The following is a 12,349-nucleotide window of genomic DNA, read 5'->3' as shown; positions in this document are numbered from 1 at the left end:
TATATATATATATATATATATATATATATATATATATATATATATATAGAAGGCCCATATTTACTTTTCGCACAAGGCTTCAAAATCAACAAAACGGTCATTGAGTCATGTCTCTCACCTGCCCTTTTTCCATCAAGTATGAGCTATGGAAATTGTCCAACACCAACGATCAATGGAACATGCCTAAAGTTTCAACCCGAGGAGTTCGTTGTGGGTCATAGGATTTCAGTCGCCAATTATCAGGATCCCACATAATTGGGGAGAGCCCAAACACCAAAGGATCTGGTATACGCATGCATTATTACACAGTATCGTCATGGAGAAGCAAGACAATATACCACGAGGTGACACAACGTGGCAGTGTTATGTATTTCTAAATGAGGTCGAGTGATGTTCTTACCAAGCTTTGCTTGTCAAACAGTGGTGCATATATACATCAATCTAGGCATGAGAAATGTTTTCCACTAATTGCATGCATTCCAGATTCCGAGATGCACATGAAATGTGCCTAATTCATGCCGTCTTAATTATATCTGTAAACTAACAAATGAAATATATATAACGGCTAGGGTTTCATATTATTATCAAAGAGAAGTACAAATACAATGAAAAGGAAAGACATAATATATAGACAAGCTAATTAGGGTTTCCTAGCGAAAAGGCCCAATCATAAAACCCAATACAAAATAAAGCCCAAAATATTATTAGGCTAACACCCCCCCCCCCCTTCAAACTCACAATGCAACAGCAATAAGCATTAAGAGTTTGTCAGACAGAAAATGGAATCGAGGAGCAGTCAACGGCTTCGTAAGAATATCAGCAATCTGCAAAGAGGAAGGAACATAAGGAAGGGAGATAGTGCCCTTCTGGAGATGATGACGTGTGAAATGACAGTCAATCTCAATGTGCTTTGTGCGCTCATGAAACACTGAATTCTTGGCAATCATTATTGCACTCTCGTTATCACAATACAAAGGGGTAGGCTGAGAGATGTGAACGCCCATATCTACAAGAAGCCATCTTAACCAAACTATCTCACAAGTGGCGATAGCCATGGCTCGATACTTAGATTCTGTAGAAGATCGAGAAACAACATCTTGTTTCTTGATTTTCCAAGATATCAATGAATCTCCAAGAAAAACACAATATCCAGTAGTGGACTCACGATCATAAATATCACTATCCTAATTTGCATCACTATAGGCACGCAACTCAAGAGAGGATGAAGAAGGAAACATAAGAGTGCGGAACTGAGTACCACGTAAATATCTCAAAATATGAAGAACAGCTCCCCAATGAACAGTAGTAGGAGCAGTGAAAAACTGGCTAACCACATGAACTGCATGAGCAATATCCGGTCTAGTGACAGTTAGGTAAACCAAACTCCCAATAATGGTACGATAAAGACATGGATCTGATAATGCGACACCATCAGTTGGAGAGTAGTTTGCATTACTCTCTATAGGCGTATCAACTGTTCGATTATCCGTGAGTCGTGCACGTTCAAACAAATCTGAAATATACTTCGTTTGACATAAAAGATAATCTTTGGAGATTGAGCAACTTCAATCCCCAAGAAATAACAAAGTAATCCCAAGTCTTTCATAGCAAAACGGTGAGCCAAATCACGCGTTAAAGACTATATACCATCATGATCATCACCAGTAATAATCATGTCATCGACATACAAGGAAAGAATAATCCGACCTGCATTCGTACATCGAATAAATAGAGCCGAATCATGGTTACTTGGTTGAAAACCAAGAGAAGTAATCACCGTAGAAAATTTCTCAAACCAAGCACAAGGGGCTTGTTTGAGGCCATATAGAGCCTTCCGAAGTCGACAAACTTCACCTGGTCGGTGAGCAATACCAGGGGGGAGGAGACATGTATACTTCTTCATGAAGATCACCATTCAAGAAAGCATTCTTGACATCCATTTGATAAATCTTCCATTGACGAATGGAAGAAACTGCAATCAAGGTGCGAACAGTCGTCATTTTTGCAACAGGAGCAAACGTCTCCTCATAATCCATACCATACTTTTGCGCGTACCCTTTCACAACAAGTCTGGCTTTATAACGCTCAACGGATCAATCAGACTTGGTTTTGATTTTATAAACCCAACGACAACCAATCGTGTGTTTTCCCGGTGGAAGCGGAACCAGATCCCATGTATGAGTCTGATAAAGAGCTGCAAGTTCCTCAGCCATAGCGGTCTGCCAAAGGGGATCAGAAATGGCCTCTTTATAGGATGTTGACTCAGATAGACGATGTACATTAGCAATAAAAGAGGCAAAAGCCGATGAGTAAGAGGAATAGACAAATTCAGGAAGCTTTGTGGACTTCTTATTACGATAAGGTCTCGATGGAGGGGGGTCTTGATGATTTGTAGGCAGAGGATCAACGATAGGTGCTGGATCAACCACATGTGGTGGATCAGCAGCAAGTGGTGGATCAGTGACATGTGGTGGATCATCAATGTCAATGCTAAATGGATCAATAGTACAGAGCTCCTCTCGGGTTGCATCATGTGACTGAACATGAATACTATAGAATGGAATATGCTCCAAAAAGGTGACATTGCGAGATACATACAATTTCTGATTTGAAGGATCATAGCACCAATAACCTTTCTGACCAATACCATATCCCAGAAAAACACAAAGAGCTTATTTTGAAGACAACTTATCTCTCTCTACATGAGGCTTCAAGACAAAACATGTACACCCAAACACTCGTAATGAAGAATAATCTGGGATTTGTCCAAACAACATTTCATAAGGAGACTTCCCCGAAGTGTACGCAGTAGGAATGCGATTAATAACATAAGTAGCGGTATGAACAGCTTCTCCCCAAAACATATTGGGAAATTGAGCAGGGAGTAGTAAGGATCTAGTAGTTTCTAGGAGATGTCGATGTTTTCTTTCTGCAACACCATTCTGCTGAGGAGTGTCTGTACAAGATGATTGATGTATAGTGTCATCAGATGCCAATAATTGTTTAAAATCATTAAAGGTAAATTCTCCTCCCAGATAACACCGAAAACATTTTATGATAGCAGAGTGTTGAGTCTTGACAATAGCTTTGAATTCACTATATGTGGTGAAAAAGTCAGACCTGCGCTTCATAAAATAAACCCACGTATAACGAGTGTAATCATCAATGAATGAAACATAATAGTTAGCTCCTGACTTGGAGGTTATCGGAGAGGGACCCCACACATCAGAATGAACAATATCAAAGGGAGCAACAGAACGAGTGACACTTTTATTAAACGGTAAAGCAGAAAATTTTCCCAGTTTACAACTACAACAATCAGAAATATCATCAAATTTTAAAGAGCCTAACACACCAGTGGAAACCAAAAACTGTAAACGAGACGCTGAAACATGTCCCAAACGAGAATGCCAAAGATAAAAAGGAGACGATGAAGGGTTTAAACGAAAAGACGACAAATCAACACTAGATGCAGCAACATCAGCAACATGTAGCTGCTCCAAGACATAAAGCTCCCCAAGTCTACGGCCTATCCCAATCACCCTTCAAGACCGAATGTCCTGTACATAGCAGAATGAATCAGAAAAGAAGACCCAACAACCATATTTACACAACTGAGTGACCGATGCAAGATTTAAAGCAAGTGTAGGAATGTAATACACATCTGTTAAAGATATATAAGGAATGACAATAGAACCAACACCCTCTACTAACATTGGGTGTAGCACTAGCAGACATAACAGAGACAGGTGTACGAGAAGATAATGAAGCAAAAGATGAAAAATATGGTGACATGTGATGAGATGCACCAGAATCCAATATCCACAAGGATGAAGGAATACCTGGCGTGTTGGATGAAGACAGACCTGAATGAGACATGGAAGCTGGCATGGCAGTTGGATTGGTAGCTAAGAACTGTCTGAACTGCTCAATAATCTGTGGATCCAAGGCTGATGGTGGTGTGAAATCTGTTTCATTCTCAACTGAAGGTGTAGCAGCAACGTACTGTGTTGGCCTAAAAGATGAAAAAGAGGGACGTGACTGTCCAGAAGACTTGTTCTGCTGTGAAGACTGAGAGTGTGCTGGTGATCTTGTTTGTTGTTGCTGCTGATTTCCCTTGCTTGTCAGTAAAGGACAATTTGCCTTCCAATGGTTTTTCTTCTTACAGAAAACACACTCATCAAATGCAACTCTGGGACGATTTTGGTTTGAAGATTGGGGTCGCTGTGAAATAGCAAAGACAGAAGGAGTGGCTGTCTTGGGAGCTTTGTCAGCATGGGACTTGATACGAGTTTCTTCAGCAATCAACTCGTGAACAACCGAATCAACAGTGGGAAGAGGTGTACGATGCAAGATTGATCCACGCAGACCTTCAAAATTTGAACATAATGCCATCAAGAACTGAACCAAACGTTGCTCTTCCCTTCTATCAATATAAGTCTTAAAAGCCTTCAACACATCAGGTTCTATAGGAGCTAACTGATCCCACAAATCCGACATAGCTGCATAAAATTCCTGAACACTAAGATTGTCCTGTTGGAGGGCTCGAATATCAAACTCTAACTGATACTGCTTTGCAAAGTTAGACTGAGTATACAACCTAGCCAAGTGATCCCGAACCTCCTTTGTCGTATCATACTTCGCCAACTGAGTACCAATAGACTGGATGACAGAATTATTAATCCAAGTAATGATCTTGGAGTTATCAGTCTCCCATGAATCCAGTAAGGTTTCATAATTAGCGGCCTTCTCTTCTATTGGTTTCTTCTTGTCACCTGTAACAATCCCCCACATAGTCTTGCCCCGCAAGAAATTTTTCATAACATAACTCCAATAGGCATAGTTTTTGCCATCAAGTTGAATACTAATGGACTGAAGAGAATCATCTCTTGGGGCCATATTTCAATATCAGTCAAATAGTAAATACGAGTAGCAGCAAAAAATGATCAAGATCTCAAAATCAACAAAGCTAGACGAAAACGAAACCCTCAAAACCGACAAACGAACAAATCAAACCAAACCAAATACAGATACGAGCAAAAAAGGCATACCCCAAAATTGCAAATGGTGACAATGAACAGTGTACGTGAACAATACCGATGAATAGTGCGATGAACAGTAACCGTGAACAATAGTCGTGATGAACAGTAACCGTGAACAGTAATCGATGAACAGTGCCGATAAACAGTACTCGCCCCCCCAAAAAAAAACGAAAAACTACAGATAATCAACCGAGCTCTGATACCATGTAAACTAACAAATGAAATATATATATAACGGATAGGGTTTCATATTATTATCAAAGAGAAGTACAAATACAATGAAAAGGAAACACATAATATATAGACAAGCTAATTAGGGTTTCCTAGCGAAAAGGCCCAATCATAAAACTCAATACAAAATAAAGCCCAAAATATTATTAGGCTAACAATATCAACTTAACATTTTATAACATTTGCCACCATGGGATTTTTATCAATGTTGGGAAGAATTTTTTTTTTCTAACGACGGGCTATTTCCTTTACAACCCCAAGGTCATGGTTATATATAGCCATGCATGGGTTGGAGCTTGATGTACAGCTTCATTCGTTTGAAAGTACATTTAGAGGGAAATGGTAGACTCTCACCATATATTGAGTATTAATTATCCAGATGTAGAAATGCTTGGATTAAGATTACAACGTGTAGTTCTTCATTTCTTCACTTTTCAGTAATTTTTTAATTTTTGATCCATATGCAGGCTACAGCCACTACTGATATAGTAATTGGACCTTGGGGAGGTGCTGGATATTCAAACCAGAGGGTAGGATTGTCGATATATCCATCCGAAGTGGAGAAGCAGTAGATTCCATTAGCTTCAACTACACGGATAAAGAGGGTCTTGAAGACGATTCTGAAATATATGGTGGCGATGGTGGCTTACTTCATGCGGTGAGCTTTAATAACATTTGCTACGTATACATATGTAGAAGTTATATATATTCTTATTTTATCATATAGCATTCAATTATGATATATTTGGATATTCAGTTTGCCTTGTCCGAGGGTGAAAACATCATTGGGATTAGTGAAACTATCGGAAAAGTTTCAAACAACACAGTGATTACATCATTGTCTTTCAAGACTGACATAGAATCCTATGGGCCATTCGGCATGGAGGAGGGGACAACTTTTTCTGTGCCGGTCATTAAAGGTAGAATTGTTGGATTCCATGGAAAACATGGGGCTTTGCTCGACTCTATTGGTGTCATTCTTAGTCCTGCGGAGTGAGGCTGGCCGAGATAATTTGTGGCATGCAGCTTGCATGTATGCTAGCTGTTTGAAGTGATACCATTTTCATAATAAAGAAGCCTGAGAGAAACATTGTGAAATAGTTGTGTTGTTGATAATTAGTGGTCCAGATCTGCCACTCGTACGTAGGCTTTATGTTTTAAGATCCTAGCATGTATGCACAATAATTATGTGAGATTTTAAATATAAGCACACATATATAGGAAGTTATAGTGACAATATGCTCACCCACTCATGTACTCCTTGATTAAAAGCTTCAAAATGATTTTTTTTTCTTTATTTTAGACGGCGACATATATTAATCTACTCCTAAAACTATTAATTAATTCTAGATATAACACTACAAGAAAACAAGATACTAGCGGCGACAAAAATCTTTGCTAAAACTTAACATTGTCATCGGTAAAAGTAATAGCGGCGACACATTGCCACTAAAGGGTCGTCAGTACTGTCCCGTTGCTATTGCTCAAATATGTCGTTGCTAAAGGTAATTATCGCCGTTAATAACAGAGTCGTCGGCAATACCCACTGTCGCTAGTAATACCTATATCACCGGTAATAGTATGTGTCGCCGGTAATATTATTTATTTTATTTTATTTTTTTAAATCGGCCATTTTCAGGTGCAAAAAAAACAATACTTAACAACATTAAATGTAGAAAACACGAAAACATTAAATGCAGAAAAAGAAATTACATAACAAAATCCAAGTAAGTACCAAGGTGCAATAAAGTAAGTACCAAGTTGCAATAATTCATACAAAAACTGAAATAAACAATAAAAGTGTTATAAACTTATGTCATAACAAGTTTAACGTACAAAACACAAACTAATGTGACGAACCATCATGTTCGCTCTCATCGTTTCCTCCTTGATCATCACTTCGTGGTTTCCCCGAATGAAAAAAAAAACGCATAGAGTTCCTCCTTACATGTCTCCTTGAACATTGCACTAAAATTTTCTAACTACATAATAAATAACAACATATATAAACTTATAAGTTAAGTATCATCATCTTGCTAGTTTTTTAATAAAATATTCTGTCGTTCCAAAAAAAATAATAAAAAAGATAAAAAGAAATAAAAAGGGGCAAAAGACTCCTTTTAGGGGACAAAAACTCAACAAAAACATAAATTGAAGACTGTACGAGTTAAAAAACAAAATTTAAGACAAAACTCACAGATTACTCCAAACTACAAGGGTCATTCGTGTAATTTACCCTATATAATATATTATATATTCCTATTAGATACTATATGCAGTGTTGTCCCTATAGAAGTGCAGCAAGACAACGCGTCACCAACTCTACTCTTCGGTGGCAACTTCCTTTAATGACAGATGTACATCTATTCTCTATGCTTGTCTTCTTCTTCTTCATCCTTTCGATTACGTATGCATTTTTGCATATAACACAGGGTGCTCTTGCTCTTGTGGTTTTTGTTTCATATTTTGATCGCCATTTCCTTCACATTCAACTAGAACCATTGCCTCTAAGCATTGTCGGGCCTCATGGAAGGTAAATTCCTTCAATTTCTTCATATTCTTTTCCTTCTTTATCTACTTTTTTTTAAGGTTTTGATTTCGGTGTAGAAGATGCATTGATGCTTTTGTTTAATCTTATGTAAAAGAGTAAAAAGTTAAATTTCATTATCTAGGAATATATTTCACATCTTGCACATTAGGTGTGATGTCTCTGCTAATTTATTGTGCATTGTGTGTGACATTTCAGATTTGTTACTTAAGGAATGTCTGCCATGTGACAAGAAGGATTTGAGCCCCATAAGGGAGGAAACTGCCAATAGGCTTAGACTCCAGGTATGGTTTAACATAAAAGAAGGGAAATTTATCTTTTAATATTGATTAAACCGTAATCTAGCCTAAAATATTTAGACTTTATCGGAAATTTTGCTAAAAATATTGATTTTTGCTTTTTTTTTTTTTTTCACATACGCGCATTCGGCTGTCATTTACATTTGTTAAACCAAATTTATATTATAATATTTTAATTTTTTTTATTTTTATCATACAATGTAAACAAATTTAAAAAAAAAAAGGTATTTGACAATAGCTTTCAAATTCGTTTGTTTCCCCGGCTCCGACCCCGAATTCTAGCGTTTCCTCACCCTCAAATTTCAATATTACCCTTGTTTTCCAGAATTCCTTATTTGACTTTAATTACCTTATTTTTCACTAGCTTTTTTCGTTTAACCTTAAACATTACACTAAACATATATATTACCGCGGGTTGGGGTCCTATGGGGTTTTTTTACATCACTACATTTTACAAAAACAAAATTAGAATAAAAAAAAGTTAAAATACTCTACTTACTATATTATTTGTCCTATATTACATAGAATTCTTTTGTGTCCATGTTAGGTTGTTATACAAAAATAAGAAATTTGCTCCAATTAGGTCCCTATGATGGGCTATAGCATATTTAATAGTTAAGGTCCATTTTGGTTAATAGTTTTTTTTGTACATCTAAATGTTTAAGGTCCATCATAAAGAAAATGTTTTATTTTGTGTGTTTTTAAGACCATTATATGCTATTTTTACAATTATTACTTATATTTTTTTTTATTATTAGTTATTAAATTGAGTATATTCTTATTCATATTTTATTATTCATTAATTATGATTATGTAACAGATTGAAATAAATCATGCTGAAATATTTAAATAAATTGCCATGAGTAGGAGCAAATAAACTGTATTTTTTTATGTCTTTTTATCTAACTAATTGGCTAAAATAAATTATAATTAAATATTTAATCAATTGTCACGAGTGGACACAAATAAATGTATTAAACGTTTATTACTTTTTATTTTATATTATGTGATTTTTATAAAATTATTACTTACATTTGTCGTTTATTATGAGTAATAATTAATTGATAGTATCCTATTTTCTATGCTTTATTTGTCGTATATAATATTCGTATTACAATCTAATAGAAATAACAAGTATAGGTCAAGTATCATTAGTAAAGGGTTGAAATGTCTTTTATATCATTTTATCCTCTTGAAATTTGTATATTTTTTTGAATGGCCAATATAATCTATCTCTGAATTACTCTTTAATTTTATGTATGTCCACGAAAGGACTTGAACTCTCTACGACTCTACCTCTTCAAAAAGAAAAAAACAACACATAATACTGTTGGACTAGAAAATAAGTTTTAGAGATAACAGAACAATGAATAGCAAAACTGAAATGTTTTCCTCATATTTAAAGTTTCTATTAATGGATTGAAGTGTTTTTCACATCTAATATTCCTATTACAATTTACTAGATATAATAGAACAATGGGTCGTGTATCGGAACTAAAAGAATTTGTTTAATGACCTAGCGTCAACAAAAAAAACAACAAAAAAAAACAAAAAAACAAAAACTAAATCTAAGAGACAGTAGGGATAGTTAGTTGGAGTATTTCAAGTTTTTCCCAATTAAATTGATAAAGTGGTTTCATAAACACCCTTTAGAAATTCATTTTTATTTTTCGCAAATTACAAAATAGATTTACTGGAAGAACACGGACTACACCACTTCTTCGTTAGAAATTCATTTTTATTCTTCACAAATTACAAAATAGATTTACGGGAAAGAGCACGGACTACACAACTTCTTCAATAAGGTTATAATCTAAACACTAGTAGACCACAGGTTCGATTATCTTTTTTTACTTTGCTTGATATATTTTACAAAAATCCAATATTGGTTATGATACATATATTAAAATCGTTGAGCGAGAAAAATCATAACACCATCTACAAGATAATATGCAATAAAAAAGAAAAACATGAATGATGTCAAGTTGTTGATATGAGTTCTGAAAATGGAAATGAATTAATACTTGTGACTTAGGTGCCCAAATGGGAGTGGGTAAGTGATGATCATGGTGTAATGAAGTTGCGTAGGAAATGGAAAGTGAAAACTTTCCTTCAAGGATTGGAGTTTTTTAAGGTTGTTGCAAACTTGGCTCATGCAGAAGGTCTCTCTATCTCTCTTTGGGTTTTTTTTTTTGTTTTTGGTTTAGTAATTGGATTATATTTATATGTGACGTTGACCGACTCTAATGTTGTCTAAATGCAGACCATCATCCAGATCTTCATCTCGTTGATTCTCTCAACATAACAATCGAGCTATGCACACATGCTTGTGGTAAGAATTGCTTCTTGTTTTAACAATTTTGTATTTCATTAATTTGTAATGGCTTCCAAATCCGTACAAATAACTTAGCTTGACCTCAATTCTCAAATTTTCTCTTTTAAAGAAGGGAAATAAACCCAAAAGAAAGGACATGACTTGGCATAAGAAAATATAACATTTAAACATGCATTTGACTTTGAGTGAGACTAGACTTAATATCAATATAAGACGAATTATTATTTTTGTCCTACCCAAAAGGTGGCACAACATACACGAGTTGCGTTTTGTTTTGTAAATGCCTACTAACAAAGCAGAAATGACACAAATGATGCTTGTTTTAGGTGGACTCACGGAGAACGATTTCATACTTGCTGCAAAGATTGACAAATTACCTCTTCAACAGTTCCTTAGGCATATGTGAGTGTAGCTTTTTGTATAATACCAAATTTCTAAAAACCCATCATAAACCTGTAAGAGCCGCATGCTCTTTCTCTCATGTTTTTTCATAAATAAAATTTGATGTTATCTTCATATTTCTTATAACCTCATATTACCATCCTCAAAAAATATCAAGACATCTTGAAAAATAAATATATATTATAAAAACACTTCAAATTCTCATTTAAGCAACATAAATGTTTAGAATCTATAGTAAATAGCACCAATATGCCATATATGAAACCAGTTTATGAACGTGTCTATCTAGATTGACTTGGTCCTCCAACAACTTCCAAAAATCATCATCATGCACGAATACTTCCAATTCCAATTCCTGGCTATCGTCATCATCAATAGATCCATCAATACCAAAACATGTTAAATGCATCTTAGCCCAAATAATTTAAGTTGCTCATGGCACTACTAGAAAAATTGGTGTTAGCTTCAAAATATTTCCTTCGGATTAATTTGTAAGAAATATTCATCTAATTTCCTACAAACTTGCGACAAAATTGGAATCCAACAAACTTCCTGCGGATTACCGACAAAAGTAGATACCCTAGATATTTCGTAAACTTGCGACAAAATTGGAATCCAACAAACTTCCTGCGGATTACCGACAAAAGTAGATACCCTAGATATTTCGTAGGAAAAGTGTCGGTATTTTCCAACAAAATATTAATTAATATTTAAATATATTATTTTGTTGTAATTTCGTAGGAAACATATATAGTGGGAATCTGAAAACTTTTCCCATCTTTTGTTTTGCTTTTCCCTCTTTTTTTTTTTTTTTTTTTTTTGCCTTCCAACATTTTTAAAATATTATTATTATTACTACTATTTCATATTATTATTAATATAAATATAATTAATTAATTATAATTATTTCATATTATTATTAATGTAAATATAATAATCATTATTACTATTATTTTGATTATTATTGTTATATTTTTTTATCAGATTTATTTTAATTAGATTTTTTAGTATTAGGCGTAGCATAATATATGTTTTTATTAATATCAGGTTTATTAAAATTATATTAGTATTAGTAAAACCCCAATGTCGAAATTAATGAGATTAAATGATTAGGGTTTAGTTTTCTAACCTCCTTTGTGTAACACCCGTGTTCTTGGCTTAACTTTATATTTATAAGGGGCTAAAGATGGAGTTTTGGGAAAAATTCTATGCCACGACGTGGCGCAAGGATGCCCATGGCGTGGCATCGAATAAAATAATGTGTAACTTGTTTAATCGCTACAGTATGACATTAGGCTGCCACGACGTGGCAACTGTTCTGACCAAGTCCATGATTCTTTAGGGTTTCTTCCATATTTAAACATCTCTACCTTGAACTTAGGGTTGGCCCATTTACATGAGTGGGCCGACTCTTGCATTGATGTGTTGGGCCGGGCACATTGTCATGCATGTAGGGTTGGGCCCATTTGTATGAGTGGGTTGGGCCCATTAT

General features: G+C 35.0%; 2 protein-coding genes across 2 annotated transcripts; both read left to right on the top strand.

The window, feature by feature from the left end:
- Positions 1–5,612: 5,612 nt before the first annotated feature.
- LOC145063934 (protein GOS9-like) lies at positions 5,613–6,567 on the top strand. The gene is made up of 3 exons (XM_079011487.1): positions 5,613–5,710; positions 5,781–5,931; positions 6,031–6,567. Exons 1-3 carry the CDS (start codon positions 5,613–5,615, stop codon positions 6,268–6,270), a joined length of 489 nt encoding a protein of 162 aa, XP_078867613.1. The 3' UTR covers positions 6,271–6,567.
- A 1,100-nt stretch (positions 6,568–7,667) lies between these two features.
- Positions 7,668–10,938, top strand: LOC145062953 (pterin-4-alpha-carbinolamine dehydratase 2, mitochondrial-like). Its single transcript, XM_079010545.1, has 5 exons — positions 7,668–7,806; positions 8,020–8,105; positions 10,156–10,282; positions 10,384–10,452; positions 10,782–10,938. Exons 1-5 carry the CDS (start codon positions 7,800–7,802, stop codon positions 10,859–10,861), a joined length of 369 nt encoding a protein of 122 aa, XP_078866671.1. The 5' UTR covers positions 7,668–7,799; the 3' UTR covers positions 10,862–10,938.
- The last annotated feature ends 1,411 nt before the right edge of the window (positions 10,939–12,349 follow it).

Source organism: Lactuca serriola, chromosome 7 (assembly GCF_051521515.1).
Source record: "Lactuca serriola cultivar US96UC23 chromosome 7, Lser_US96UC23_V15, whole genome shotgun sequence".
NCBI lineage: Eukaryota > Viridiplantae > Streptophyta > Magnoliopsida > Asterales > Asteraceae > Lactuca > Lactuca serriola.
The sequence above is the reverse complement of the archived record's forward strand: the minus strand, read 5'-3'. Positions and strand labels throughout refer to the sequence as shown.

Bases quoted from the DNA above. Each gene is read 5' to 3' on its own strand.
- LOC145063934 (XM_079011487.1), top strand. From the start codon at position 5,613: ATGGTAGACTCTCACCATATATTGAGTATTAATTATCCAGATGTAGAA. The intron at 5,711-5,780 runs GTAATTTTTTAA...GACCTTGGGGAG, and splicing joins CTTCATTTCTTCACTTTTCA to GTGCTGGATATTCAAACCAG. The intron at 5,932-6,030 runs GTGAGCTTTAAT...TTGGATATTCAG, and splicing joins ATGGTGGCTTACTTCATGCG to TTTGCCTTGTCCGAGGGTGA.
- LOC145062953 (XM_079010545.1), top strand. The intron at 8,106-10,155 runs GTATGGTTTAAC...CTTGTGACTTAG, and splicing joins CCAATAGGCTTAGACTCCAG to GTGCCCAAATGGGAGTGGGT. The intron at 10,283-10,383 runs GTCTCTCTATCT...GTCTAAATGCAG, and splicing joins AAACTTGGCTCATGCAGAAG to ACCATCATCCAGATCTTCAT.